Here is a 25,788-nt window from a genome sequence, read left to right on the forward strand (position 1 = left end):
CATATATTTACTTTTTGTTTTATTTAAAATGTCCCCAATGCCAACCAGGTTGTACTTCATCCTCACCTTGTTAGTATTCGAAGGTTAGCTCTGGAGAAAAGGAGATTGCCCTTCAGGAAGTCGGAATGAATCAAGTAGGGACAGCTGCACAAGCCATTAAGATCATGTTGAGCATTTGCAGATGTCCTCCCTCTCTCAAATAAAAGGAGCTTGTATTTGACTATCACCTGTTTGTTGACATTATTCTTTTAATATTGTAGCCACATCCTGCTGAGTTGTCTTGGCACTTAAGAGTGTATACTGAAAACAATGGGGATCCTCAAACAGCTATACTGGTGGAAAAGTCCCACATTTACACTTTATTATGGTGTGATAAGGAATTATGGAAGTGGATAACAGATTACCAAAAGGTTCTACTGGTTTTGCTGGTTTTCCAGACTTTAAGAATGACTAACAAATGAGTATGCGCAGATATGAACGTCTAGCTAGGATGATAGGGTTTGAGTTTTGCATTCAATAATGGAGAGCCCTGATTGTAGAATGTCGTGTGGACAGTGCAGAGATCCTTGAATTTGATTTGATCCTGTTCGCCACCAGGAGTAAATGGAGTGCTGCAAGGAGTAAATGGAGGGCTTAATGTATTCCTCTCTTCTCATCTTGATGAGCATACTTGCCATTATAGTTGGATTTTCTGTAGTTACAGCTACAAACGTCCTAATAGAGTTTTAGTAGTGTAGTGCTTATTGTATTTACTCTGTGTGTCAAAGAAAGGGGGAAATATGCCTCTTTGGCAAAGGTGGAAAAAGCAAGCATTCACATGGCAATTACCTGCTACTTTGCATGCAAACTATTGCCCTTTTCGTAGCCCTTATTTGATAATTTAGCAATCAAAGTGTTTCCCTTTTGTGTTTGTTCTTGCGTTTAATAGCTTTGTATATTATATATTTTTTGTGTGGCTGCTTATTTTTTATAAAGGTACAAGTACACATACATGGAGGAGATGCTGGGCAATGTCGCAGGCACGCGTCAGGTGTTTGAACGCTGGATGGAGTGGCACCCTGAAGAACAGGCCTGGCATTCCTATATCAACTTTGAACTGAGGTACAAAGAGGTGGACCACGCACGCTCCATTTATGAGAGATATATCCTTTTGACATGTGTTGATTGTGTTTGTGCCAGGACACACATCTGAGATTTGTGCAATGCTAAAGATGTTAATTTTGGAACTGTCACTGATAGCTTTAAGGACATGCGAACTCTGAGAAGATTGTTTAAAAAAAAAAAAGGAATTCTTGGAAGGGCATTAAGGGTCTTCCCTTCTATAAGCAGCATTGCCAACCCCCATTCCAGACGTCCCTACTCCCCGTTAGTGTTCGTCAACCCTTACTATGCAAACTGCCTCGCTGTTAGTGGTGGGGAGGGGATTTGGCCCAACGGCAATAGCCTTATCTATCTAATCTACCTCTAGGACTTCCTAGGATGGACCTACACTAATATTGAGGTTTGATCTACGGGGTTGTGCATTCTAGGCACTCAAGCCCCACTCTCTCTCCTTCCTTTCACACTCGGATGTTCCTCTTCAGATCGCTCACTGCTATTCTATTCGCCTCTCGCTACTCTTATACTTCCAATTCCAAACTCTGATATTACTCTTTCCTACTGTCCCTCTCCTACCATTCTCTTCTGCGTTCTACTGCTACCCTCCACTCTCCACTCCACTAATACTCCACCGCACCTTCTACTCAGTCACCCTACTTTCACTTTCTCAATCACCTTCGACTCTCTAACCTCGCTGTAATACTCACCCACCTTACAAACACGCACACACACAGACACTCCCAACGCAGTACCACTTGCTCCCACCAACCAATTCCTTACCTTCTCACCAAAATGCCTCCACACTCCAGTCCACTATTCCTCCTCCTACTGGCCTCTTGGTAGTCCACTTCCTCCTCCTCCTCCTCTAACCTAACCTGAAAAACCCACACAATAATTGTCTCCATTGTGGAGCTTTGTTGCTGTTGCTGAAGTGTGGTGTGCACTGATGTTACCTGGCGGCATGCATCATTTTATGCGCCTGCACAGATTCCATGTGTCATGATCTCTGCTTCCAAAAGGTCAGGACTCACCCAACTCCCTTGGAAGCAGACCCATAACTCAGGTTCCGAGTGCCAACCAGTCCCAATTGGGACCTTTTGGACCCTGTCCTGGCGCCAGTGGCACCAGGCTCATAAATATGCCCAGTCCCAGCGCTGGAAGCGCCGGGCTCATAATGCTTGGGTGGACTTACCTGCAGCAGACCATGCTGCTTACTTACCTGCCAGTTGAGCCTCTGATCCTCTTCTGTTTGGGACTACTTTTCCTGTTGGGTCGGGCAGGAGCCACTCCCTAGGTTCAGAACACTGGAACTCTTCTGGAAAGCAGGAACTCTTTTCTTACCTAGGCGAGGCTGTGGAAGGAGATACCTAAGCACTACAGGAGGCTATTTAAACCACACCCGATGGATGAATCTTGCTTTGCGTTATTCTGCATCCTCTGCAGCAGAACGCTCATCGTGTCTTCTGCATCTGATCCTGGGCCTAAGGGAAAAAGGCTTACCATCCTGAATCCAGTCTTCAGCAACACCTATAAAGACAAGAAAGAACAGGTTAGCACTACGGTCTTCAGTGACAGCGCATTTCTTACCTGGTCCATCGGCTGTCACCAATGCCTCGCGCTGCATTCCGGCATTTGAAAGACAAAAGCTTACCAACTCTTCGCACGCTCCGGAGGCCTTCGGCGCTGCATGCCGCACCTGAAAGACAAAAGAAGGTGCGTTTAAAGACATTGGGTAACTTTATTACTCACGTGCCAGTACTCCTTCCCACGCCGAACCCAGTGGGAATTCCGGCACCCTTCAGCAGCTCCGGACTTGTACCTGCAAGATAAAAGGACAGTTAGTGCGCATCGTGAAGCAAGCAACAAGCGCTTACTTACGTGCTTCCAGGCGCTTCTATTTCTCACACGGGTTCCATCCTCAACTCACTTCAGCCCGTTATCCGCCATCGCCGGAACCCTGCAAAACAAGAGACATCATTACAAAAGACTTTTAAAGACATTTGAAATACTCGGAACTTAGCGTTCGTGCAGTAAACGACGGACAGCAGTCCTCTGAGGTCAAGAGGCCTGCACCCTTATCCAGTGAAGAAACTGGTTACGGCACCCTGCCCCGAGGCAGATGGAGAGCTCGGCGTTCACTTACCTAAGGTGAGAGCGTTAACCTTTGGGGTTCTACAGGAGAAGAGAAAGGGAAGAAGAGAGAGACACCCAATAACCCCAGTTCATTAATCCCATATTTTCTATCTGCAGACATCTTACTCTTCGAGTCAGACATACAGTGCACAGAGGTCCAGCCCAAAGAGCCAACCATGTGTTACACATCACCTTTGAAGATACGGTATTCGCCCAGTCAAGACCGGCGCCTCTGCGGGAATCGGGTGAGCGTTACAGAACGCAAAGCCTACCGCAAAACTCCCGCCCAGGCGCTATGGAAACCTCGGATACCGACCAGCTAGCCCAGTTACTTGGGGAACTAAGAGCAGAAGTGCATGCAGCCCGTCAGGAAACGAACGATCTAAGAAGGGAACTGATTATTTCCAAGGAGCGAACAGACGATCTCGCTAGACAATTGCTACAGTCACAAGCCGGACAGACCCCATTACCCGCATCAGGGGCAAATCTTCCTTCAACATCCTCTATGAATCCAGTGCAGATCAACCTACCTGGGAATGTACCTCTGGCTCCGCCCGAACGATTTTCTGGTGACCCAAAGAGGTTTGCAGTATTTATTAATCAGTGCCGGTTGCATTTCTTATGCCGGCCAGCAGCCTTTCCAACTGATCAAGCTAAAGTAGCTTTCATGCTTTCGTACCTTAGTGGCAATGCGGCAGACTGGTCGATCCCTCTAGTTAATCAAGATGATCCGGTTCTCCATGATTTTCAAGCTTTTCAGCTCAGTATGGAAAAACTGTTCGCAAGACATTCACAGGGGCAGGCCTTGGACAATGAGCTTCTTTCGTTGCGACAGGGTAATCAAGACCTTTTGGCTTATATTGCGTCTTTCAACAGACTGATAGTGGAAACTCAATGGCCTGAGGACAAAAGGATTACGCTGTTTTATAGAGGTCTACGTGGAGAGCTCAAAGATGTGTTAGCCCAAGTAGTGAATCCCCCGCAAGACTGTTCGGACTATATAGGCTTAGTCGTTCAAATAGATCACAGACTGCAGAACAGGAAGGCCGATCGTTCCAAGTTTGATGCTCGAGTATTTTCCAAACCACCAACTCCTTCCAAAGGAGTAGACTCCGGGGAACCCATGCAAATAGGGGACCTGAAAGGACCACTAACACAAAAGGAGCGGGAAAGGAGAAAACAGTTGCAATTATGCCTCTATTGCGGAAACTCAGGGCACTTTCTTCGAGACTGTCCGGTGAAACCAGCCAAGAAGGCAGTAGGAGCTGCAGTTACCAAGGTCACAAACTCTGAGCAGGGAAACGACCTCGCCCGACAAGAATAGAGGTCCTCTTGCCGAGCGTTAAAACCAGTTCCGTGACCTCGCATTTCACGATACCTATGGTCCTCATTAGCCCTGATCATCCGGATCAATTACATGCGATTGAAGCTTACGTCGACAGCGGTGCCATCGGCAATTATGTGGATCATGAAATTGTTTTGAGGATGAATCTAACTCTTTGTCCCAACGCTGTAAAGGACGTCATTACTACAGTGGATGGTACGGAGATAGCCTCCGGACCAGTAACGCATACCACTCAAGAAGTGACGCTAGTAAGTCAAGATGGACACCATGAGAAGATCGTGTTCGATGTGATCAAGGCCCCTCAGTTCCAGATTATTCTAGGAATACCTTGGTTGGAGAAACACAATCCTCTGATCGATTGGCGAGCAAGAACGGTTCAGTTTCCATAATGTGTCTCTACTTGTCACCCTCCACCTGGTGTTGCACTGGCAGCAATTTCTGCAGAGACTCCCCAGTTACCTCCCGAATACCTAGATTTCCAAGATGTTTTCCGGAAGGATCAGGCTAACTCTCTACCTCCTCATAGGTCTTATGACTGCCAGATAGACCTGATACCTGGATCTACTCCTCCTTGTAGTAGAATTTATGCCCTCACCGAGCCTGAGAACCTTCACCTCCGACAATACCTGGATCAATACTTAGCGAATGGGTTTATTCGTCCTTCCAAGTCCCCTGCTTCTTCAGCTTTGTTCTTCGTTCCAAAAAAAGAAGGGGACCTTAGAACTTGTATAGATTATCGCGCCCTGACCCAGATCACCATTAAGAATAGATATCTGTTACCTTTGATCCCTGAACTCCTGGACCAAGTCAGAAAAGCATGCATATATACAAAGCTGGATCTTAGAGGAGCCTACCACTTGGTACGAGTAAAAGAGGGCGATGAATGGAAGACGGCCTTCCGCACCAAGTATGGGCTATTTGAATATCAGGTCATGCCCTTCGGATTTTGCAATGCCCCGGCCGCCTTTCAATATTTTATGAACGATGTCCTCAGAGAGCTCATAGATGTGTGTGTTGTTGTTTACATTGACGACATCCTCGTTTATTCTTCATCGGAATCTGAACATCGGAAACACGTGAAAATGGTCCTCGAGAGGTTGCGTCAACACAAACTTTTCGCTAAGTTGGAAAAATGTGTCTTCAACGTGACTGAAGTTGAATTCTTGGGATTCAGATTATCACCTAGCGGAGTGCGTATGGATTCCAAGAAGGTCGATGCAATTCTCAAATGGCCATCACCATCCTCCGTAAAAGGTGTTCAAAGCATGTTAGGCTTTGCTAACTTTTACCGCAGGTTTATCCCCGAATTATCTCGAATAGTCCAGCCCATCACCGCCTTGTTAAAGAAAAACAAACGTTTTGAATGGTCTACCGAGGCGGAACAAGCTTTCCAGAATTTGAAGACTAAATTTATCTCTGCACCAATTTTAAAACATCCTCGCCCCGAACTCCCCTACATCGTTGAAACTGATGCTTCGAGCCTTGCCATGGGGGCAGTTCTATCACAAAAGGACCCAGTAACCAATCAGTTGCATCCCGTGGCATTTTGGTCCCGCAAATACTCGCCTCCCGAGATCAATTACACTATTACTGATAAGGAACTTCTGACTATCAAGTCGGCCTTTAAGGCTTGGCGGCATTATCTTCTGGGGGCCCGACACACCGTTACTGTGATTACGGATCACCGAAACCTGCAGTATTTGAAAACCGCAAAAGCCCAATCCTCTAGACAACTCCGTTGGGCACTATTCTTTGCCGAGTTTGACTTCATAATTACCTATCGACCTGGTAAAAAAAACGGTAAAGCTGATGCCCTTTCTCGGATGGGAGTGGAAGAACACTTGACCACCCCTAAACCTGTACCTATCATTCCCGAACAAAGAATTCTGGGTGTAATCGCCACAGAATCCATAGAGGAAGTTAAGGATAAAGCCAGGCAACTTGTAACTCCAGCAGACATACAGAATTGGAATCTGCAGGGAAAGGACTTTGCAGTGAAGGACAACTTATTGTATTTCCAAGAACGATTATACCTGCCCAGCACAGATTTACAGAAAAAGGTAATCTCTTGTTATCACGATTCTTTAATGGAAGGACATCCCGGTATGGCCAAAACCTCAGAAAAGATCAAGCGCTACTTCTGGTGGCCGTCTTGGTAAAAAGATATCAGAGACTTTATAATGTCCTGTGGAGTATGCGCCCAAAACAAGAGTCAAAAGGAAAAACCAGCCGGCCTCTTACGCCCTATTGACATCCCACCTCGCCCTTGGCATACGCTTTCTATGGACTTCATCACCGATCTACCTCCATGCTCCGGATACAATACGATCCTAGTAATCGTGGACTTATTCTCCAAGATGGCGCATTTCATTCCACTCAAAGGCTTGCCAACAGCAACAACTCTGGCCCGAGAATTTCTCGAAAACATCGTCCCACTGCACGGTTTTCCTTCAGTTCTAATTTCGGATCGAGGTAGTCAATTTATTTCTCATTTTTGGCGAAGTTGCTGTCGGTCGGCTCAAATTGATGTGAGACTATCGACCAGTCACCACCCTCAAACCGACGGACAAACCGAGAGGACCAATCAAACTCTGGAACAGTATTTACGCTGCATGTTGCAACAAACTGAAAAAACTTGGAAAGATATCCTTTGGATAGCCGAATATGCCTACAATAACTCTGTCCACTCGGGAACTGGGAAAACCCCGTTTTTTCTTTCATACGGCAGTCACCCTCGAACCTCGGAGTTGGATCCACTCCAAGATCTTGGAACACCAGCAGTAGATCACCTGCATTCTACAATCACCCAAGCCTTTAAGGAAGCCGTTTCTCACCTTCAAAGGGCTAAGGAACAATACAAGAAAGGAGCAGATCAACATCGGAAGGAAGCCCCCCAATATCAAGTAGGAGATCAAGTCTGGTTATCCACCAAATATCTACCTCTAAAAGGACCACGCACATTCAACCCAAGATACCTTGGTCCCTATTCCATCACTACCATAGTAAACCCAGTAGCGGTCAAGTTGGACTTGCCCCCTCACATGAAGATACATCCGGTCTTCCACGTCTCTCTATTAAAACCCGTGCAACCTCAAACCCGACTAACTAAATCTCCAAAACCTATCCTAGTTGATGGAGAACTCGAGTTTGAAGTCAAAAGCATCCTGGACTCCAAGATCTCCAAATCTAAACTATTTTACCTAATTGACTGGAAAGGCTACCGCCCCCAAGAAAGATCCTGGGAACCTGCAGAATATGTCCACGCCCCTCGTCTAATCAAAAGATTTCATCGAACATTTCCTGACAAGCCCAAACCCCCGGAGAAGCCCGGTTTGGGAGGGGCCTTGAGGGGGGGTGCTGTCATGATCTCTGCTTCCAAAAGGTCAGGACTCACCCAACTCCCTTGGAAGCAGACCCATAACTCAGGTTCCTAGTGCCAACCAGTCCCAATTGGGACCTTTTGGACCCTGTCCTGGCGCCAGTGGCACCAGGCTCATAAATATGCCCAGTCCCAGCGCTGGAAGCGCCGGGCTCATAATGCTTGGGTGGACTTACCTGCAGCAGACCATGCTGCTTACTTACCTGCCAGTTGAGCCTCTGATCCTCTTCTCTTTGGGACTACTTTTCCTATTGGGTGGGGCAGGAGCCACTCCCTAGGTTCAGAGCACTGGAACTCTTCTGGAAAGCAGGAACTCTTTTCTTACCTAGGCGAGGCTGTGGAAGGAGATATCTAAGCACTACAGGAGGCTATTTAAACCACACCCGATGGATGAATCTTGCTTTGCGTTATTCTGCATCCTCTGCAGCAGAACGCTCATCGTGTCTTCTGCATCTGATCCTGGGCCTAAGGGAAAAAGGCTTACCATCCTGAATCCAGTCTTCAGCAACACCTATAAAGACAAGAAAGAACAGGTTAGCACTACGGTCTTCAGTGACAGCGCATTTCTTACCTGGTCCATCGGCTGTCACCAACGCCTCGCGCTGCATTCCGGCATCTGAAAGACAAAGGCTTACCTACTCTTCGCGTGCTCCGGAGGTCTTTGCACTGCATTCCGGCATCTGAAAGACAAAAGCTTACCAACTCTTCGCACGCTCCGGAGGCCTTCGGCGCTGCATCCCGCATCTGAAAGACAAAAGAAGGTGCGTTTAAAGACATTGGGTAACTTTATTACTCACGTGCCAGTACTCCTTCCCACGCCGAACCAAGTGGGTATTCCGGCACCCTTCAGCAGCTCCGGACTTGTACCTGCAAGATAAAAGGACAGTTAGTGCGCATCGTGAAGCAAGCAACAAGCGATTACTTACGTGCTTCCAGGCGCTTCTATTTCTCACACGGGTTCCATCCTCAACTCACTTCAGCCCGTCATCCGCCATCGCCGGAACCCTGCAAAACAAGAGACATCATTACAAAAGACTTTTAAAGACATTTGAAATACTCGAAACTTACCGTTCGTGCAGTAAACGACGGACAGCAGTCCTCTGAGGTCAAGAGGCCTGCACCCTTATCCAGTGAAGAAACTGGTTACGGCACCCTGCCCGAGGCAGATGGAGAGCTCAGCGTTCACTTACCTAAGGTGAGAGCGTTAACCTTTGGGGTTCTACAGGAGAAGAGAAAGGGAAGAAGAGAGAGACACCCAATAACCCCAGTTCATTAATCCCATATTTTCTATCTGCAGACATCTTACTCTTCGAGTCAGACATACAGTGCACAGAGGTCCAGCCCAAAGAGCCAACCGTGTGTTACACATCACCTTTGAAGATACGGTATTCGCCCAGTCAAGACCGGCGCCTCTGCGGGAATCAGGTGAGCGTTACACCATGTTGCTCCACTTGGCATCCCTCTTCTACCACTGGCTGAAGCATTCCGCCAACTGTTGTAGTCTGTCTAGAGGCTCTAGTGGGCTGTAATATTATGGACGGTCTGCCCACACTTTTGCAATCGGTAGATGCCTTAAAATATGAGGAAGAAACTAGAAAGTATTTTGCTGAAGAGGTATGAGATGATTCACAGTGGCATTGTGCATATACATGTAGGCACGTGAGGAGGGGGACAGGAAATGTGTCCCTCTCAACTGCCACCTGCCCCCTCTGGGGAAGGGGTTGCTGTGGCATCCACCCTGCTACGCCTCACACCCCAGGCTGAGAGGGCTTCTTATCCCACAGGGTTAGAAATTGCCTGGGGTGGGAGTTATTTACCTACTGGCTATATCCTAGGAGACCGTGGTTGGCGTGACACCAACAGCTACCAGGAGTTTGTTTTGACTCCTAGGTCATCTCATACTATACAGACATATCTAGGTGACACTGTTTTTTTGGGAATGTGAATAATGGAACACTGGGACACATGCACAAGACATTAATACAATATTTGGTCATTTCTCCAGCATTGCATCTTTCATAGATTCACATGTGAATATTCCTCGTCGTCAGGCTGGCAATCCCTGGTTACTTACATTTTAATTCCTTTCCCAAGGAAAATACTTTTGACACCTTGCGTGTCCTACCCACGTCATCGTGGGTGCTTTTGGTCCCTTGCAAAAGGACGTCAAGTGTGTAGATCTGCCCCTGCAGCATCCCCTCAAATTACAACCATCTTCTTAGCTGATAGGATTCCTTGTGCTCTTCTCTTCACAGAGAAATCTTCTTCAACCTTTAGAAAATATAATTTTTCAAGAAAACAGTTAATATGGAAAAAGCCATGACCCTTCGGCGGCGTCGACAACTAATATGGAGACTGATGGATCCAAACAATCTTTGTTTAGACCCTGTGGTACGGGCAGCCTAAAAAATGTCTACGAGGGTGACAGATATGTAGACTCTATTTACTGTCTGTACCCAAATCGCTCATCAGAGGACTGCGAGATCTGTCAGGGTTTCTCTCCAAAAAATCTGCTGGCTGAATGAGGGGTTTTACCCTGCATCGGAGGCAGGCTCTTCAAGGAGTGGGAGTACGGCGGGTCCTGGTCTTTGTGGTGGATGATTTGACCATGCTGGTGGACCATGGTGGTGTTGGGGGCCCTGATTTTGTTAGATCTGTCGGCGGCTTTCGTCACCGTCGACCACTCCATCCTGGTCTCACAGCTCGCCGCGTCAGGCCTCTCTGGAGCTGTCCTGGCATGGTTTACGTCCTTCCTTTCTGAGAGGAGTCAGTCACTTCTTCTCTCACCTTTTCTGTTTTTGGCACGTGGTCTCACTTGTGGTGTCCCCCAGGGCTCCGTCTTGTCCCCCATGCTTTTCAATATCTATGTTCAAGCGCTGGTAGGCCTCATCCGCTCCTATGGGTTTCGCTGCTACTTGTATACCCATGACACCCAGATCCTGGTCCGATTGGACCAGGCGGGGCAGTCGTCTGGCCTTCGGGAGTGTCTTTTTCCAGTAGGGGAGTGAAGGAGTGCAAACACTGGTTGAAACTTAATGGGGATAAGACGGAGGTCCTGGTGGTCGGTTCTCCCTCTGAATCTGGGCGGTAGTCTTCTTTAATCTGTCCTTCCACGTTGGGTGATCTCCCCACACTCCGGTGTCAACTGTCAGATATCTTGGGGTGCTTCTTTCTTCTTCCCTGTCTGTCCCCCCAAATAAGTGTGGTTTGTAGGGTGGGTCACCTTATGCTTAGAACTCTGCGCAGGGTACTTCCGTTCCTGCCAGACCACTTAAGACCAATGGCCGTAGCGTCATTGATCACAAGTCGGATAGACTACTGCAATGCGCTCTATCTGGCCCAACCTATGGGGTCAATCCATCAACTTCATCTTGCTGCACGTGTGGCAACCAACTCCCCGTATGGAGCCCACATTAGTCCAGTGTGCATGATCTCCATTGGCTTCCGGTTGCCCAGAGAATCAAGTTTAAATCTCTTTGCCTGTTTCACCAGGCAGTGTCAGGATATGGGGCTGAATATCTGAGGGAAACATTCTGCTGCTATGTTCCGCCTCATATACTCCGCTCGAGTGTGGCCAATTTGTTGGTCATCCCTAGAGTTCGTCTTTTCTAAGTGGGGGGTCGAGTCTTTATGTTTGCAGCCCCCAAACTATGGAATGGCCTCCCCCTGTATCTGAGGGGGATGGAGAACCATCTCTCGTTTAGACGTGCTCTGAAAACCTTTCTTTTTTAGCTGATACTCCGTGCTGTGACCTGGACAATCCTCGTGCCAAGATGCCTTTTGGGTGAACGTGTGAGCTATAAATGTTTCTAACATACCATAACATACAGCGGCAGACTGCTCAAACATTTTCTAAAGGGTCTCTTCTGCTCTTTTCCACCGAAGAAAAGGAAACCGCCGGTATGGAGCCTAAAAATGGTCCTAGATGGACTTGTGAAAGCCCCCTTTGAGCCTCTCTCTTTTGTGCACATCACGTTTGTGACTTGAAAGGTGGCCTTCCTAGCGCTATTATGTCCTCCAGACGGGTCTCGGAGCTACAAGCATTAGTGGTGGACCTCCATACCTCAGGTTTGGAAGGGACAAGTTGATCCTCTCCACCAATTCTCACTTCCTAAAGTGCCGTTGAAATTCCACAAAAATGCAACTATCACATTGCTCACCTTCTTCCAAAACCCCAACACCTCAGTAGAGAGAGCATTACACTACCTAGACGTCAAAAGGGCGTTGAACTATTACCTGGACCAGACAAAATTCTCCAGAGCAGCAAGACACCTCTTTATCGCTTTCGAACCCTCAAACAAAGGGAAAGATATCACAAATCAGGGTATCGCAAGGTGGATATCCTCTACTACCTCCGTCTGCCATGCAAAGACCAACAGGCCACTGCAGACTACAGCCAGGTCACATTCCACAAGAGCTGCGGCGGCCTCGGCAGCTCTCTGGTCTGGAGTGCCCATCAAAGACATTTGCCAGGCAGCAATGCGGGCAGTGCCACACACTTTTACAAGACACTACTGCCTGCAACAACAGCACACGGAGGACTCGCAAATGGGACAAGCGTTCCTTCAAAGGCTGTTCCAGTAAGGTAAGCCCAGCAGCTGCCGGGGTTATCGTTATGCATGTGTATACTTCTTGCACAGGCATAGAATGCAGGTTTTTCTGATCTCTGTTTGCCTGTTTGTTTTTCTCTTCCAGAAATGTATACTGCTATACAATCTATTCACAGCATGTGAATCTATGAAAGATCCAATGCTGGAGAAGGGCGTAGTTTCTTACCTGTAACTCCATTTCTCCAACGTTGTTATCTTTAATAGATTCAGCCTTCCCTCCAGGCAAACACCCTCTGTAGTGCAATGCAAATCTACCAGCAAAAGTGGTTAAAATCTGAGGGGAAGCTGCAGGAGCGAGCTACACACTCGACGTCCTATTGGTAGGGACCAAAAGCACCCACAACGATGTGGGTAGGACACTCAAGGTATCAAAAGTATTTTCCTTAGGAAAGGAATAAAAATATAAGTAACCAGCCTGACGACAGGGAATATTCACAGCATGTGAATCTATGAAAGATACCAATGCTGGAGAAATGGAGGAACAGGTAAGAAACTACTCCCATGGAATCAACGTAAATGTATTTGTTGCATGGCTTGCACCATTATGTGTTACTATTGACTTCTGCAATTGTATTCGCTCTCCACTCTTGCTTCTCCAGTCTTTTTGACTGCTTACTCTCTTTTCTCTCCTCCTTTCCCTTCTCCATTTTCCTATCTCCTCCGCTTACTTTCTTCTATGCACTTACTCTATCAGAATTGTCCCTGGACCTAATATGATAGCAACCATGTCTGTTTCCTCCACCCTCCCATTACTGTTTCTTTCCTCCCCACCACCCCTCCAGCACTATCTGAAATGTCATCAGGCCTAGTATGATGGTTGCTTGTTTTGTTCCCCCCCCTCCCTTTCTGCAACACTCTCCCTCACCTTTTGTTTTTCTCCGGCTCTACCAGAAATGTCGTCAGGCCTAGTACGGTAGTCGCCTGTCTATTTCCATTTCCTTCCCACTCTCCCCCTCCCTTCCTTATCTATGTCTTGCACTATCTAAAATGCCGTCAGGCCGAGTACGATAGTTAATTTCACATCCTTACTGTTCATGGCCTGTAAGAATGTAGTTATATTTTCCCTTGTTCCCTCCCTTGCCTTGAAGCGCTTTGAAACACATGGTGTATAGGCGCTATATAAATAATCATATCATAATCATATCATCTCATGTAGAATTTAGATTTGCGACATGCTTGGTACTAGCTCCTTGTTCCCCAGAAGTAACTCCTGCTTGCTCTGTGATGCTGCATACCCAGGAGATGCTTTTAGTTCCTTCTCATCAAATCCTTTTGTTTTTATCCATGTCCCCTATTGACAAAGTCAAAATGCTGACCTTGTCACAATACATATTTACATTATTCAAGGAATGGAACTGTTAGAGGAGATGTCCATCTTTGTGTGAAATTCTCTCCACCTGAGAGTTCCCCAACACTTTTTGGTGGACTCTTGGATTTTTTGACTGATTATCCTGAGTGAGTGGGAACCTTTTTCCACACTCACTGATTCTTTACTCTGATCATGGGAACCCTTTTTACCTAGTTTTGGTATTTCGTTGTGTGGTCATGCTGTCCTCCAATTTTAAAGGCATCGACAATTTGCTAAAGCTGCACACTGCACCTTCTGTGCAGTGTTGTTGTAAGCTCCTAGAGCTTCCCTGTGATTTTTACTTTACTTGGCAAACTCTTAAAGTTACCAATGCAAGGGGATACTTTTTATCCTATCTGTGTTTTATTTTGTGAGATCCGCACACCCCAACTTATGTGGAGTGCTGAGGGTATCGAATGTATCCCACTTCTCGATTCTCCATTAACATTTTGTTTACTGTGACATGTCTATCTGTTTAGACTGGTGGCAGTGTACCTTGTACACAATGTTTTGTGAACTTTCATCGCAGGCCGTCTTCGCAGCTGCGGTAGCGGACACAAGAGACACAATTTGTCCAAAATGGTGGCTGTACTTTTCTAAGCCCTAAATAAGATGGCCTGTGCTTTCTTATATATTCCTCTATCCTGCTAGGATGGGAGGGTCCTCTTGTCCCTTTTTCTTTGCCGGGCTTCCCTTGGAAAGCTCGCAAGGACCCTTTGAGTGACTGGCAGGACAGGAAGTCGGGGTGGTCAACCGAAACTCCCGTCCTTTGTCCTGCAGTATGCTTGACAGAAATCAGTTCAGACTACAAGACTGGCTGTCCCCATTGGACAGTCATCCTCAAGTTTAAATGGTGCATGGGATGATTGGTGGAGTCAGCCAGGTTATCTGCATAAATCCAGAAGTCCTGTAGCTGAAACGCAGAGTCGACCATTGGAACCGAAGAATCAGAAGAAGGATGGCACCAGCAAATACCAGACTTCCAGTACCTGTTGAGTAACTGCTGCTGTCCCAACCCCAATTTCTAAGTGACAGGGAAGATCCGAAGATGACGACTTCCTTCCTTGCACTGGTTGGCCTAACCAGTGGCAACACGAACTGCATTTTGCGCCATCCTTGAAGAGCTGCGTTCTACATGGCCTGTAATTCGCCAATACCCTGGGACCGCGGCTGCATTGCTGTGCATCGTCTCCTAAACACAGTTTCTCCTGAAACTTTGTGGGCATCATTCTAAGCCTGCAGTGACCTGATCCAGCTCCCAAGAGTCCCCTCAACCAAAACGAGGACCGAGAAACCGAGAAGAGGCACCCGCTAAAATAATCTTCCTTCAACCGAGCCTGAAAAAGGCACCAACAAGCCAGAACCGAAAAGATCTTTTGCTGGGCGTCCATCTGCATGAGAGCTGTCTCCAGATCCACTGAAGTCCCTTTCTACTATCACCTACCCCTGGTACAACTTACCTGTAGTTTTTTTGCTTGTTTCTGTGATCCTGGGGGCTGCAGATAGCTTTATCTCGCACCCCTCCAGGTCGCCCATAGAGCTACATTGGGGTGGACCACCCATTGTACTCCAACCCTGCCATAGGACATTGGCCCTTGGTGCAAACCTACAAGGGAACACCCTTTTTCCCGTGCCTTTTTAAAACTATCTTCACTTACCTGCAATACTGGAAGAATTGACCCAGTGACCCAGCTGAACACTTAGAGACTCACATAAGATAGTGTTGCACTCATTAAGACAGGCTGGAATGAAGTTATTAAAAAGTTTTATTTTTATTTTAATTTTTTTATTATTTCATTAACAACACTCCAAACAATACAAACGTTGAGGACATCCACATATAAGCTTCACATTATTGTATTACAAGTTAGAGGTGTCGGTCCTCCCCCCTCCCGCCCCCATAACTCGAGCCCCTGTTTCCATGTCACTGTTTTATTTATCTCCAGGCGTGTCTATTTCAGTTATCTCTCCCGTATCATCCTCACTATGGTCGGCCTGGGAGGGTCCCACCATCGAGGCCTCTAGTTGTCTCCATGCTATCAGAGGCTCCACCCCTCCCCCCTACTGACTGCTTCATACCAAGCAGTCGTTTCTGCCTCGCCCACTTCATGAGTTCCGCCCACCACATCTCAATTCTAGGCCGTTGGGCTGCTTTCCAGCACATTGCAATTCTCTGTTTGGCCAGGATGTAGGCCAGATCTTTCATCTTGCTGATGTGCTTCAGGTTGCGTGGTCTGGTAAAGCCCCCCCCCCCCCCCCCCCGCATACATGCCCAGGCTGACTCTACCTCCAGCGTGATCCCCTTTTTCTGCTAGGTGCATCTTCAGCTCTATCCAAAACCTACCCATCTCCGGGCAAGCCCAAAACATGTGTAGCATCCCAGCTTCAACCTCCCCGCACCGTGGGCATTTCTGTGCCACCGGGCCTCCAAACCTGGCTATTTTTCGGGGGGTCATGTATGCCCTATGAGTGACATACTACTGGATCTGCTGAATTCTCGCGTTTCGGGATACCTTCTTATGAAATCTTTGAGCTCTATCCCATTGCCCATCTGACATGGGTTCTCCCACCTCCTCCTCCGAGTCTCTCCTCAGTTGGATCAGCTCCTTTCCCACCCTAGTCCTCAGCAACACATACAGGCGGGATATTTCGTGCCCACCTTCCGAAACATCATACATCGTCTCGATGGTTGCATCAGGTTGTTCCGCGAGCACTGCCTCAGGCCACCTTTCTCGCACTCGTTTAATGATTCTGTTGTAGGTAATGTGTTGGCCTTTATGCACCCCGGTGTCCTCAATCAATCTCTGAAAGTCTAGTGCCACCCCCTCCTGCCATATATCTTCCAGGGTCGCCAGGCCCATCGGTTCCCAGTATCTGCGGATCCCTTTTATCATTTGGGAGTCCTCCCCGCAAAGCGCCACTAACGGCACCTGTAGAAAGAACGGGGTTGGGTTTCCCACTAATTGCCATGCTTTGCACCATATTTCCCAGCCTACCACCAATAGTCTCGCCATTCCCAGCACCTTTGGTTTAGGCAACCACACCGTCTCTGAGAAAGAAGGGGCGGGGTCCTTGTACAGTAGCCTGGATTCGGCCGTTTCCTCTTCAGACAACCACCTGGCCACATACTGCAGCTGTCCTGCCAAATAGTATAACTAAAAGTTCGGTAGGTTTATACCCCCCCCTTGTCACTAGTCACACGAGTTCTGTAGTTTCCAGAGGGCCACCCTGTTCCTGGAGTTGTGCCATATGAAACCCCTGCACAGGCTGTGGAGTTTCACAAGGATGTTTACAAAAATGTTTTAACACTCTGGGCAGGACTACCATCTTAATCAAAGCCGCTCTACCCATCATGGCCAGGGGTAGCCTGGACCAGAACCCCATGCTATTCTTGATACCTTCAACTGCCTTTTCTGTGTTGCGTTTGTGTTCCTCTTCCGTCGTGTGGTATATGTTAATTCCTAGGTATCGGAACGTCTCGGCCTGCCAGGGTATCGGCAAGACCGGTAGACTTCTCGGCAGGGTACTTCTATTGAAGTTATTAAAAGTTATACAAGTTTGGAACAGTTTGCATATATGTTTCAGGTTTTACTACGTGATTTGTTACTACCAATGCTATTCTAAGGTCACTACATCTGTGGTTTTCTATCCAAAGAATATTACAAAGTTATCTTATATTGTTTTACTGTTTTAAAGTACTTACTTGACTTGTGAATGATCACCTCTGCCTTAGTGTATATAATTGCCTATTTGTATGTACATTTGAAGTGTGTCAGTTTTTGTACCTCGCTACAGTCCTCCTCCCTCCTTAGACTAAGCCTGGCTGCTTGCCATTCTACCAAACCCTTGTGTGGTTCAAGCCAAACCTAAGTAGTGTCCCTATTCAGCCAAAGTGAGCTTTCATAAGTTCTGTCCCAGACGGTAACTGGTGTAAAACTCCCTAACATGAACGATAGTTTTGAGTAGTTATGAAGCGCAGTACATGTTTTTACGGGGGTGTGGACAATTCTACTTGTCACACTTTGATGTTTCGTGTTTTGCAAAACTGAAAAAACATGATTTGTGTGCCTGCCACTCAACCGTTTCTGGGGTACACAGTCCCTTTGTTTTCTGTGAAAAATTAACAAACTATCACACAATATACAAAAACAAGGGGGGTTCTGGGAGTTTCTCTACTACCAGCATATATCTCGGGTTAGAGTCTCAACCAGAGTATTTAGCTCACCATCCTTTCACAGAAGTGAAATTTCCACTACATATCAGTCTTTGTACAGCCCAAGGGCAGCCCAGCACCGAAATGCCTGGCAATTCTCTTCTGAACACGAGTACCAACAGCAACCCCAGACATGTGTTTCGGCTTGGTTGGGCCTCCTCATTGAGGTGGAGCTGTGCCTCTCTAAGAACAGTGAGCAAGGGTTCCACGTCTGGATTACCCTAGTAATTTAGGGTGAAAACCCAAAGCTACTTAATATGCAAAAACAAGGGGGGGTTCTGGGAGTTTCTCTATTACCGGCCTATATCCCGGGTTAGAGTCTCAACCAGAGTCTTTAGATCACCATCCTTTCACAGAAGGGAAATGTCCACTACATATCAGTCTTTGTCCTGCAGGAATTACTAGTGGGATTTGGAGAACGAACCTCATTTAAACTATCTAGTTTAGAGCTTGAATGTGAATGGGATTTGAATGATCGGGGACGGGAAATGCATAGCATGCCGGTGCCACTAGGCATTGTAAAGGGTATGAACCAACCAATCAGAAATAGAATCTAGGAGTCTAACTGTTGCGACATAAAAAGAGAATTGGCAGTAGAGCAGCCAATATAGGATTGGTGTGTACTTGCTGGTAACAGAAGCAGTAGAAGACATGCAAAAGCAAGGTCAACAGTCAAATACCAAAAACATAGGTGCAAGACCCAAAGAACGTATGCCCCAAAAGCTGCTGGGTTCAGGTTTTTTCTCGTTTCATAACAATTGCATTACTTAGGGGGGGAACAAATAGGCAGTTGTTGGAAAATTTGAGATAGTCGACTGTAATCACAGGGTGTTAATTGACAGTGACGTGAGATTGTGCTGCTCTGCATCTATGAACGTATACTGGGCTATACAGTTCGTCACTTCGTAAAGTTCATGCAAAAATAGCCACCAACAAAGAGGCCAAAGACAGTGGAGGGTGAAGGAGGCTGCGCCTCATGGGTCAGGCAAGCGGGGACTCTGGAAGGAGAGGAGAAGAACAAAAACAAGCACTGCCAGGTGGGGGACTGATACACGGGGCAGAAATAGAGTGGTTCCGGCCCGATGGGCGAGACAGGACAGGAGCAGGGGGCATGCAGAGTGCAGGGGTAGATCCTCCTGATGAGGATAGCGTGTCTGTTGGTTCCATGTTAGAAGTCACTTCCAAAGCGGAGCAGCATAAATAGAGCTGCCTTATTTCTAAGCAGTCCTTAGCGGATGAGCAACAGACATGCATAGACCCATCAAATCTTCAGACCGGCTCCACAAACTGCACACGTATAGGTGAACCGCATGCACTTTCCTACCATAAAGCTATACGATTGTAATCACTGTTACTCTACCTGATCAAGTTATGTTTGTTCTTGGAAACATTCCAGCCCTGACTCTCATCTGCGTGCTTCTCTTAACCTACATGAACAGCTCACATTCAAGAGTTTTATGTACGAAATGCATGCACACGTAGACCTAAACAATTACAATTTCAGCATAAATAATTCCTGCTACAATCCAGTCGCTAAGATGCCCTCCAGTTCGAGCACTGAGAGACAAACCAAGACCAGGCTTCCAGCCACATGCTAATGTGGTGCACATATTTTTTGTTTTGCAATGTGCTTGGACATTTGAGTGTGAATAATCATAGGTAGGCAGCTGTGTCTCCACTGTGTGCGCGCCTACACTGACCTTTGCCACAATAAAATATGAAGGGTTGCAACAGGTAGCATTACTCACCTGTGACTACAGGAACATTAGTCTCACAAGTAATGTTAAATAAAGCGAATTTAGTGTTAGACTGTGCATTACCAATGTAAGCAATGATCATTCCTGTCTTTTTGAACAACACTACCACTTAGCAGACACCTGAACAAATAACATGCACTGAAACCAGAGCCTACTTGTCCAGTGGACAAATGGCCTAAAACTACTTGTCTCTGCCGTCGAGCGGTAGGATTTCTCCACCCCTGGTTTTTATCATCTGATTGTTTCAGGTACGTACAACAGATGCAGAGGAAATTGGGGAACTGCAATAAGATCAAAGTTTCAGAAAGCAATACGTATGGTAACACCTACGTGTAGCACCATATTAAAATCCCACAATTAGCATGCCTAAAAGTACCCCATCTTAACACCAAAGTAAATTTCTTCTAAATGCAAATTAATTTAACAATAATGTTTTTGCAACCATTAGGCGTTGCATCAACACGCCCATTCTTCAGGCACTGACTGAAATGTTCAAATACGTATTACGCAAAATGAAACTAGTCTGTTTTATCATCAATTTAAGATTTAGAGAACAGGTCCTTCAAAGTCATCGAAGGGAGACTTATGGCACACTTTACACAATATAATTGTACAACAGTAATACTGAATTCCAAATTGTAAAAAGATTTACTTAACAAAAATTCCACAATAGAGAAGGACATTACTTCTCACATTTCATAGAGTGAATAAAAATATTAAATAGGCATATGTTGTATACTGTATGGTTGTTACAGATATAAACAATTTAGCTGATTAATCTTAATCATGTACATTTTTCTGTAAAAACAATGTAATCAAGAGAACGTTCATGAACATTTTCTTCTAAATGACACACTAGTACAGTAATGAAAGTCTTGTTAAACCAGATTTCTCTGCCAGATTCAGGGCTGTCCTTTTGGCCATTCCCCATTTTAACACTTAAGTCCCCAGTAATGTTCAAATTATCCAATAAATTCCCCATGTCCCAATCATCCTTTCCTTTATGTGGCCCAGTATTATCTTTCTGAGGATAATCCTATTTGCACCCTCTCGCCCTCCAAAATATGGATTATAAAAATGATTCATCCCCCTTTGTTCTCTTGCAAATTAAGAATGTGTATGTTGTGAGTTAAGGTGTAAGGTATTATGATTACCACTGTAGTTGGACTGTGTCTCATATGACTAAGCCTCATTCTGGTCTCCCTTCTTTCTTGGGGGATGCAGTCATCTGGAATGAGGCAAATCCCTGAACATCAATTGTTTGGTAGCCCTGTTAAATGTAAATCATATGGGCTAATGCAAGTGATCTACAGTAGATCACTGCTTTTACTACCCACTCCATTACGTAAACAGAATTAATTCAGAGAACTGAAATGCCCAGAAGACTAATGGGCATACTTACTGTTCACTTTCTAAGACAATTGGAAGGAGAAAGAAGTGAATTATCAGCTGTGGCCCTTTAGGTGCAACTGCTCTGTTATCACCCAGAAAGCTACCCTTTAAGAGGAACGTGTTTAAGCTGATTGGATCAAAGACCATCTTGTTCTTACATTGAGCTTGTTCCTGCACCCTTTTGCTGTGATCCTGTTTTTCCAGTAAAACCCTGTTGCTGCTCACTCTCCGATGTCCTTGTTGCTGCCTCCATTTTGGTGTTCCTGCTCCCATTCTACATTGCCACTAGTTCTGCTCCATGCCTCCAGTGCCCTTGGCTCCTTCCTGGTCTCCAGTGCTTCTGGATCCACTGGTGTCTAGTGTCTTGGCCACAGCGGCTCAGACTCCATTCCAGTTCTTTTGAACCTGTTACCACTGTTCCCTGTGCTTTTGAACTCCCCTCTGGTCTCCATTGCATTTAGCCCCTCTTTGTTCTTCAGTGCTGTAGAACCCAACAGTCTTTGATGCTGGTTGGACGCAATCGCCAGTACTATCAGCCTACAGTTTCCATTTTAGAGCTTGAATGTGAATGGGATTTGAATGATCGGGGACGGGAAATGCATAGCATGCCGGTGCCACTAGGCATTGTAAAGGGTATGAACCAACCAATCAGAAATAGAATCTAGGAGTCTAACTGTTGCGACATAAAAAGAGAATTGGCAGTAGAGCAGCCAATATAGGATTGGTGTGTACTTGCTGGTAACAGAAGCAGTAGAAGACATGCAAAAGCAAGGTCAACAGTCAAATACCAAAAACATAGGTGCAAGACCCAAAGAACGTATGCCCCAAAAGCTGCTGGGTTCAGGTTTTTTCTCGTTTCATAACAATTGCATTACTTAGGGGGGGAACAAATAGGCAGTTGTTGGAAAATTTGAGATAGTCGACTGTAATCACAGGGTGTTAATTGACAGTGACGTGAGATTGTGCTGCTCTGCATCTATGAACGTATACTGGGCTATACAGTTCGTCACTTCGTAAAGTTCATGCAAAAATAGCCACCAACAAAGAGGCCAAAGACAGTGGAGGGTGAAGGAGGCTGCGCCTCATGGGTCAGGCAAGCGGGGACTCTGGAAGGAGAGGAGAAGAACAAAAACAAGCACTGCCAGGTGGGGGACTGATACACGGGGCAGAAATAGAGTGGTTCCGGCCCGATGGGCGAGACAGGACAGGAGCAGGGGGCATGCAGAGTGCAGGGGTAGATCCTCCTGATGAGGATAGCGTGTCTGTTGGTTCCATGTTAGAAGTCACTTCCAAAGCGGAGCAGCATAAATAGAGCTGCCTTATTTCTAAGCAGTCCTTAGCGGATGAGCAACAGACATGCATAGACCCATCAAATCTTCAGACCGGCTCCACAAACTGCACACGTATAGGTGAACCGCATGCACTTTCCTACCATAAAGCTATACGATTGTAATCACTGTTCTACATTGCTTTTGAACTCCCCTCTGGTCTCCATTGCATTTAGCCCCTCTTTGTTCTTCAGTGCTGTAGAACCCAACAGTCTTTGATGCTGGTTGGACGCAATCGCCAGTACTATCAGCCTACAGTTTCCATTTTCCTTGCTGCTGCTCCTTGTCTCCTGTTCTCTTTCCCAGTGGCTTTCCTTATTTCCCTTCATAAAGTCCTCTTCTGCTTTGTGTTGTATTTCTTCTTGTGCTATGTGAGGAGCCAGGAATGAGGCTCATGCGCAAGGGAGTCATGGTTTTGGTGAAAGACGTTTATTAAAATAAAAGGGGTGGTGAAATGCCTCTCTGTCCCTGCTCTAAGAGGTGTTTCCCTACCTAAAACAAAAACTAAGGGTTTGTCAGCATCAGAATGTCCAAAGCAAAACCGTCCCATGTCAAACGTACTATTATGGGCCTCACATTCTAATAAACTAAACTCTAAAGTGAAAAGGGTAATGTCTTTTGCCTTATAATTATTATTTGAATGGTTCATAAATGTTCAAAAAACAAAATGTGTAACTCCAACACAAAACTTCCAATGGGATAGAGTTCCTTGTTCCAGAGGATGGTTCCCTTCCCCTGGATTTCTCTTCCCTTGGTGCTTTATTCAACAATATAATTTCCCTAGCTTTCCCTTGATAAATGATACAACTGATAAGCAGAACAACTTGGCTCCCTGTCTTTGTCTTGTTAGGATACCTGGTGTATTCTCCAGCCAGCTCTTCTTGTGATCAGCACAGCCTTTTTACTAATCCTGATACGTCTTTCTCAGGACCACTTTAAGTCCTTCACTTCCTATAAAATGTTCAAATTGTCCTTGCCTGGTATACTCTCCTGCCAGGGCTTTCACATATAGCTATCTTTCTTATATCTTTAATTTGGCTGGTATACTTCCCTGCCAGGGCTATTCTCATGTGTGCTCTTCACACCCCTCCAAACTGGATAGTCTCTTGCTTTTCATGATATTATATCTGCCTGGTACATTTTCTTGCCAGGAATTATTTTACATGTATGTTCCATAGACTCACAAACTTGAAAGTCTTGTGTTGCTCTTGCGTGCTTTCTACCAAAGAAATACTCCTTTGCTCTCATATGTTTCTTCATTAAAACTCATTTGGTTTTGGCATGCCTGCCAATATGCCCAAGTGTCCCCGCTTCCCTCGGGTGGACTCGCCAGCTCTTCTAGTTCTCCCGCAGAAAACCATAATGGTTGTTCAGCGTTTCCCTCTCAGTTGCCGCATTTGTTTCTCGGCTTCTCTGCCTCTCGCGGTCTCTGCTGGGCTCTTCTGTGTTGCGTCTTCAGGCTCCGGTAAGGCAAAGGCTGCCTCCAAACACCTGTAAATGCCCATGAGCCCTCTGTTGGCGTCTGTCGTTTCTGCAGTGTTTCTTCTCGCGGTCTGCTTTTATTTCTGGATACCGTACCGGTCGGTTCCATGGATCTCTCTCCAGCCTCAGTCTTTCGGATCTCGCTGAGAATGCAGCTTTCGAATGGATTGTGTCCTCCCACGTATTCCTCATCTTTGATATTCAAGCCTGCTTGCAACTTTCTTCGAAATATTTTTTTCATAGGGTCGAGCGTTGTGCAGCATCGAATTTTGGTCCCCAAATGTCTCCTTACCGTCCCTCGTGACATTGACGCTGGTATATAGAACATGCGCGCTGACCGTTACCTCAGTTCTGTTTTTTCCGCATTGCTGCGTGCTTCGGAGCTACTCTCCTCAGCGATTTCAATTGCATTTGCTTCGATATGGCCTCCACACCGGAGACGGATTGCAAGCGGTGTTCCGACTGTGGGGCCAAGATGTCTATCACAGATCCTCACTGTGTTTGTCTGTGGTGCTTGGGATCGGCCACTAGATCTGCGGCTCATGTCAATCGATGACAGTTAAGGCAGTGCAGGAAAGGAAGGGGAACTCTATGCAGGTAAGCCCTCCCCCAAATCCCCAGCCCTTACCCCTTTGAAAAGGAAATCATCCTCTGACTCGAGAGATGGCACAACGCATTGCACTACCATCTTTTTATCCTCCTCCTCATCCGTATAAGGAGGAAGAGAGACTACATCGCCTAGCCCCAAAGAGGGTACTAAGTTTCATATTACAACTGCAAGTATTCCCCAAGATGATCAGCTTTTCATTGGTTATGTTGGTCAAAGATTAGGTTTAGCAGTCACAAAACAAACCATCTCTAGATGGATTGTTGTGTATAACTGAGTGTTACTCGTTGGCAGTCAAGGATTCGCCCGAAGGTTTAAGTGTGCATTCCACTAGAGGGGTGGCTGCTTCCTCGGCTCTAGAAAGAGGTGTACCAGTGAGGGACATTTGCAGAGCGGCAACCTGGAAATGCCTGCATATATTTCGTAAATTCTACTGTGTAGAATTTTTTTCAGGAGAGGAAGACAAATTTGGCAAAGCTGTCCTCCATAATATTAACAAATAAAGTAAATTCTTGGCACCCTCCTCCTAACTCAAACTGCTTTGGGAGTCTATCAAAGATGCGGAATATGTGGGAGGACACAATCCATTCGAAGAACAGGTTGCTTACCTGTGGTAACGTTCTTTCGACTGGATGTTCTTCCCACGTATTCCATCGTCCTCCCATCCATCCCCTCTTGCCTAGAGTTTCCATATCTTACACCATCCTTTCTCGCAACATCAAGACTATCTCCTCCTATGACACAGCATGCTAATTAAAGGAGGAAAAAAGGAAGAACTGAGGTAACGGTCAGCGGACGTGCTCTATATACCAGCGTCAACGTCACGAGTGATGCTACGGAGACCGTTGAGGACCAAGATTCCACGCTGTACGACGCTCGACCCTATGAAAAAACTATTTTCAAGCAAGTTGCAAGAAGACTTGAATATCAAACATGAAGAATACGTGGGAGGAACATCCAGTCGAAAGACCGTTACCACAGGTAAGTAACTTGGTCTTCTACCTCCAGCAGCACGCCTCAGTCAGCTGCTCCACTTGTTTAAATCTCCCGGTCACTGGTATGCGCTTGCAGCAACTAGAGCGCAGCCTGTGTTCCT

General features: G+C 46.3%; 1 protein-coding gene across 1 annotated transcript in view; it reads left to right on the forward strand.

Moving 5' to 3' along the window:
* CRNKL1 (crooked neck pre-mRNA splicing factor 1) overlaps window positions 1–25,788 on the forward strand; it is a 752,702-nt gene that overhangs the window by 310,937 nt on the left and 415,977 nt on the right. Inside the window, exon 5 of the mRNA XM_069608075.1 lies at window positions 976–1,142. Within this exon, the coding sequence (XP_069464176.1) occupies window positions 976–1,142 (167 nt within the window). The remainder of the gene's footprint in view (window positions 1–975; window positions 1,143–25,788) is intronic.

This window comes from Ambystoma mexicanum, chromosome 4q, assembly GCF_040938575.1.
Source record: "Ambystoma mexicanum isolate Mex_15411 chromosome 4q, UKY_AmexF1_1, whole genome shotgun sequence".
Classification (NCBI taxonomy): domain Eukaryota; kingdom Metazoa; phylum Chordata; class Amphibia; order Caudata; family Ambystomatidae; genus Ambystoma; species Ambystoma mexicanum.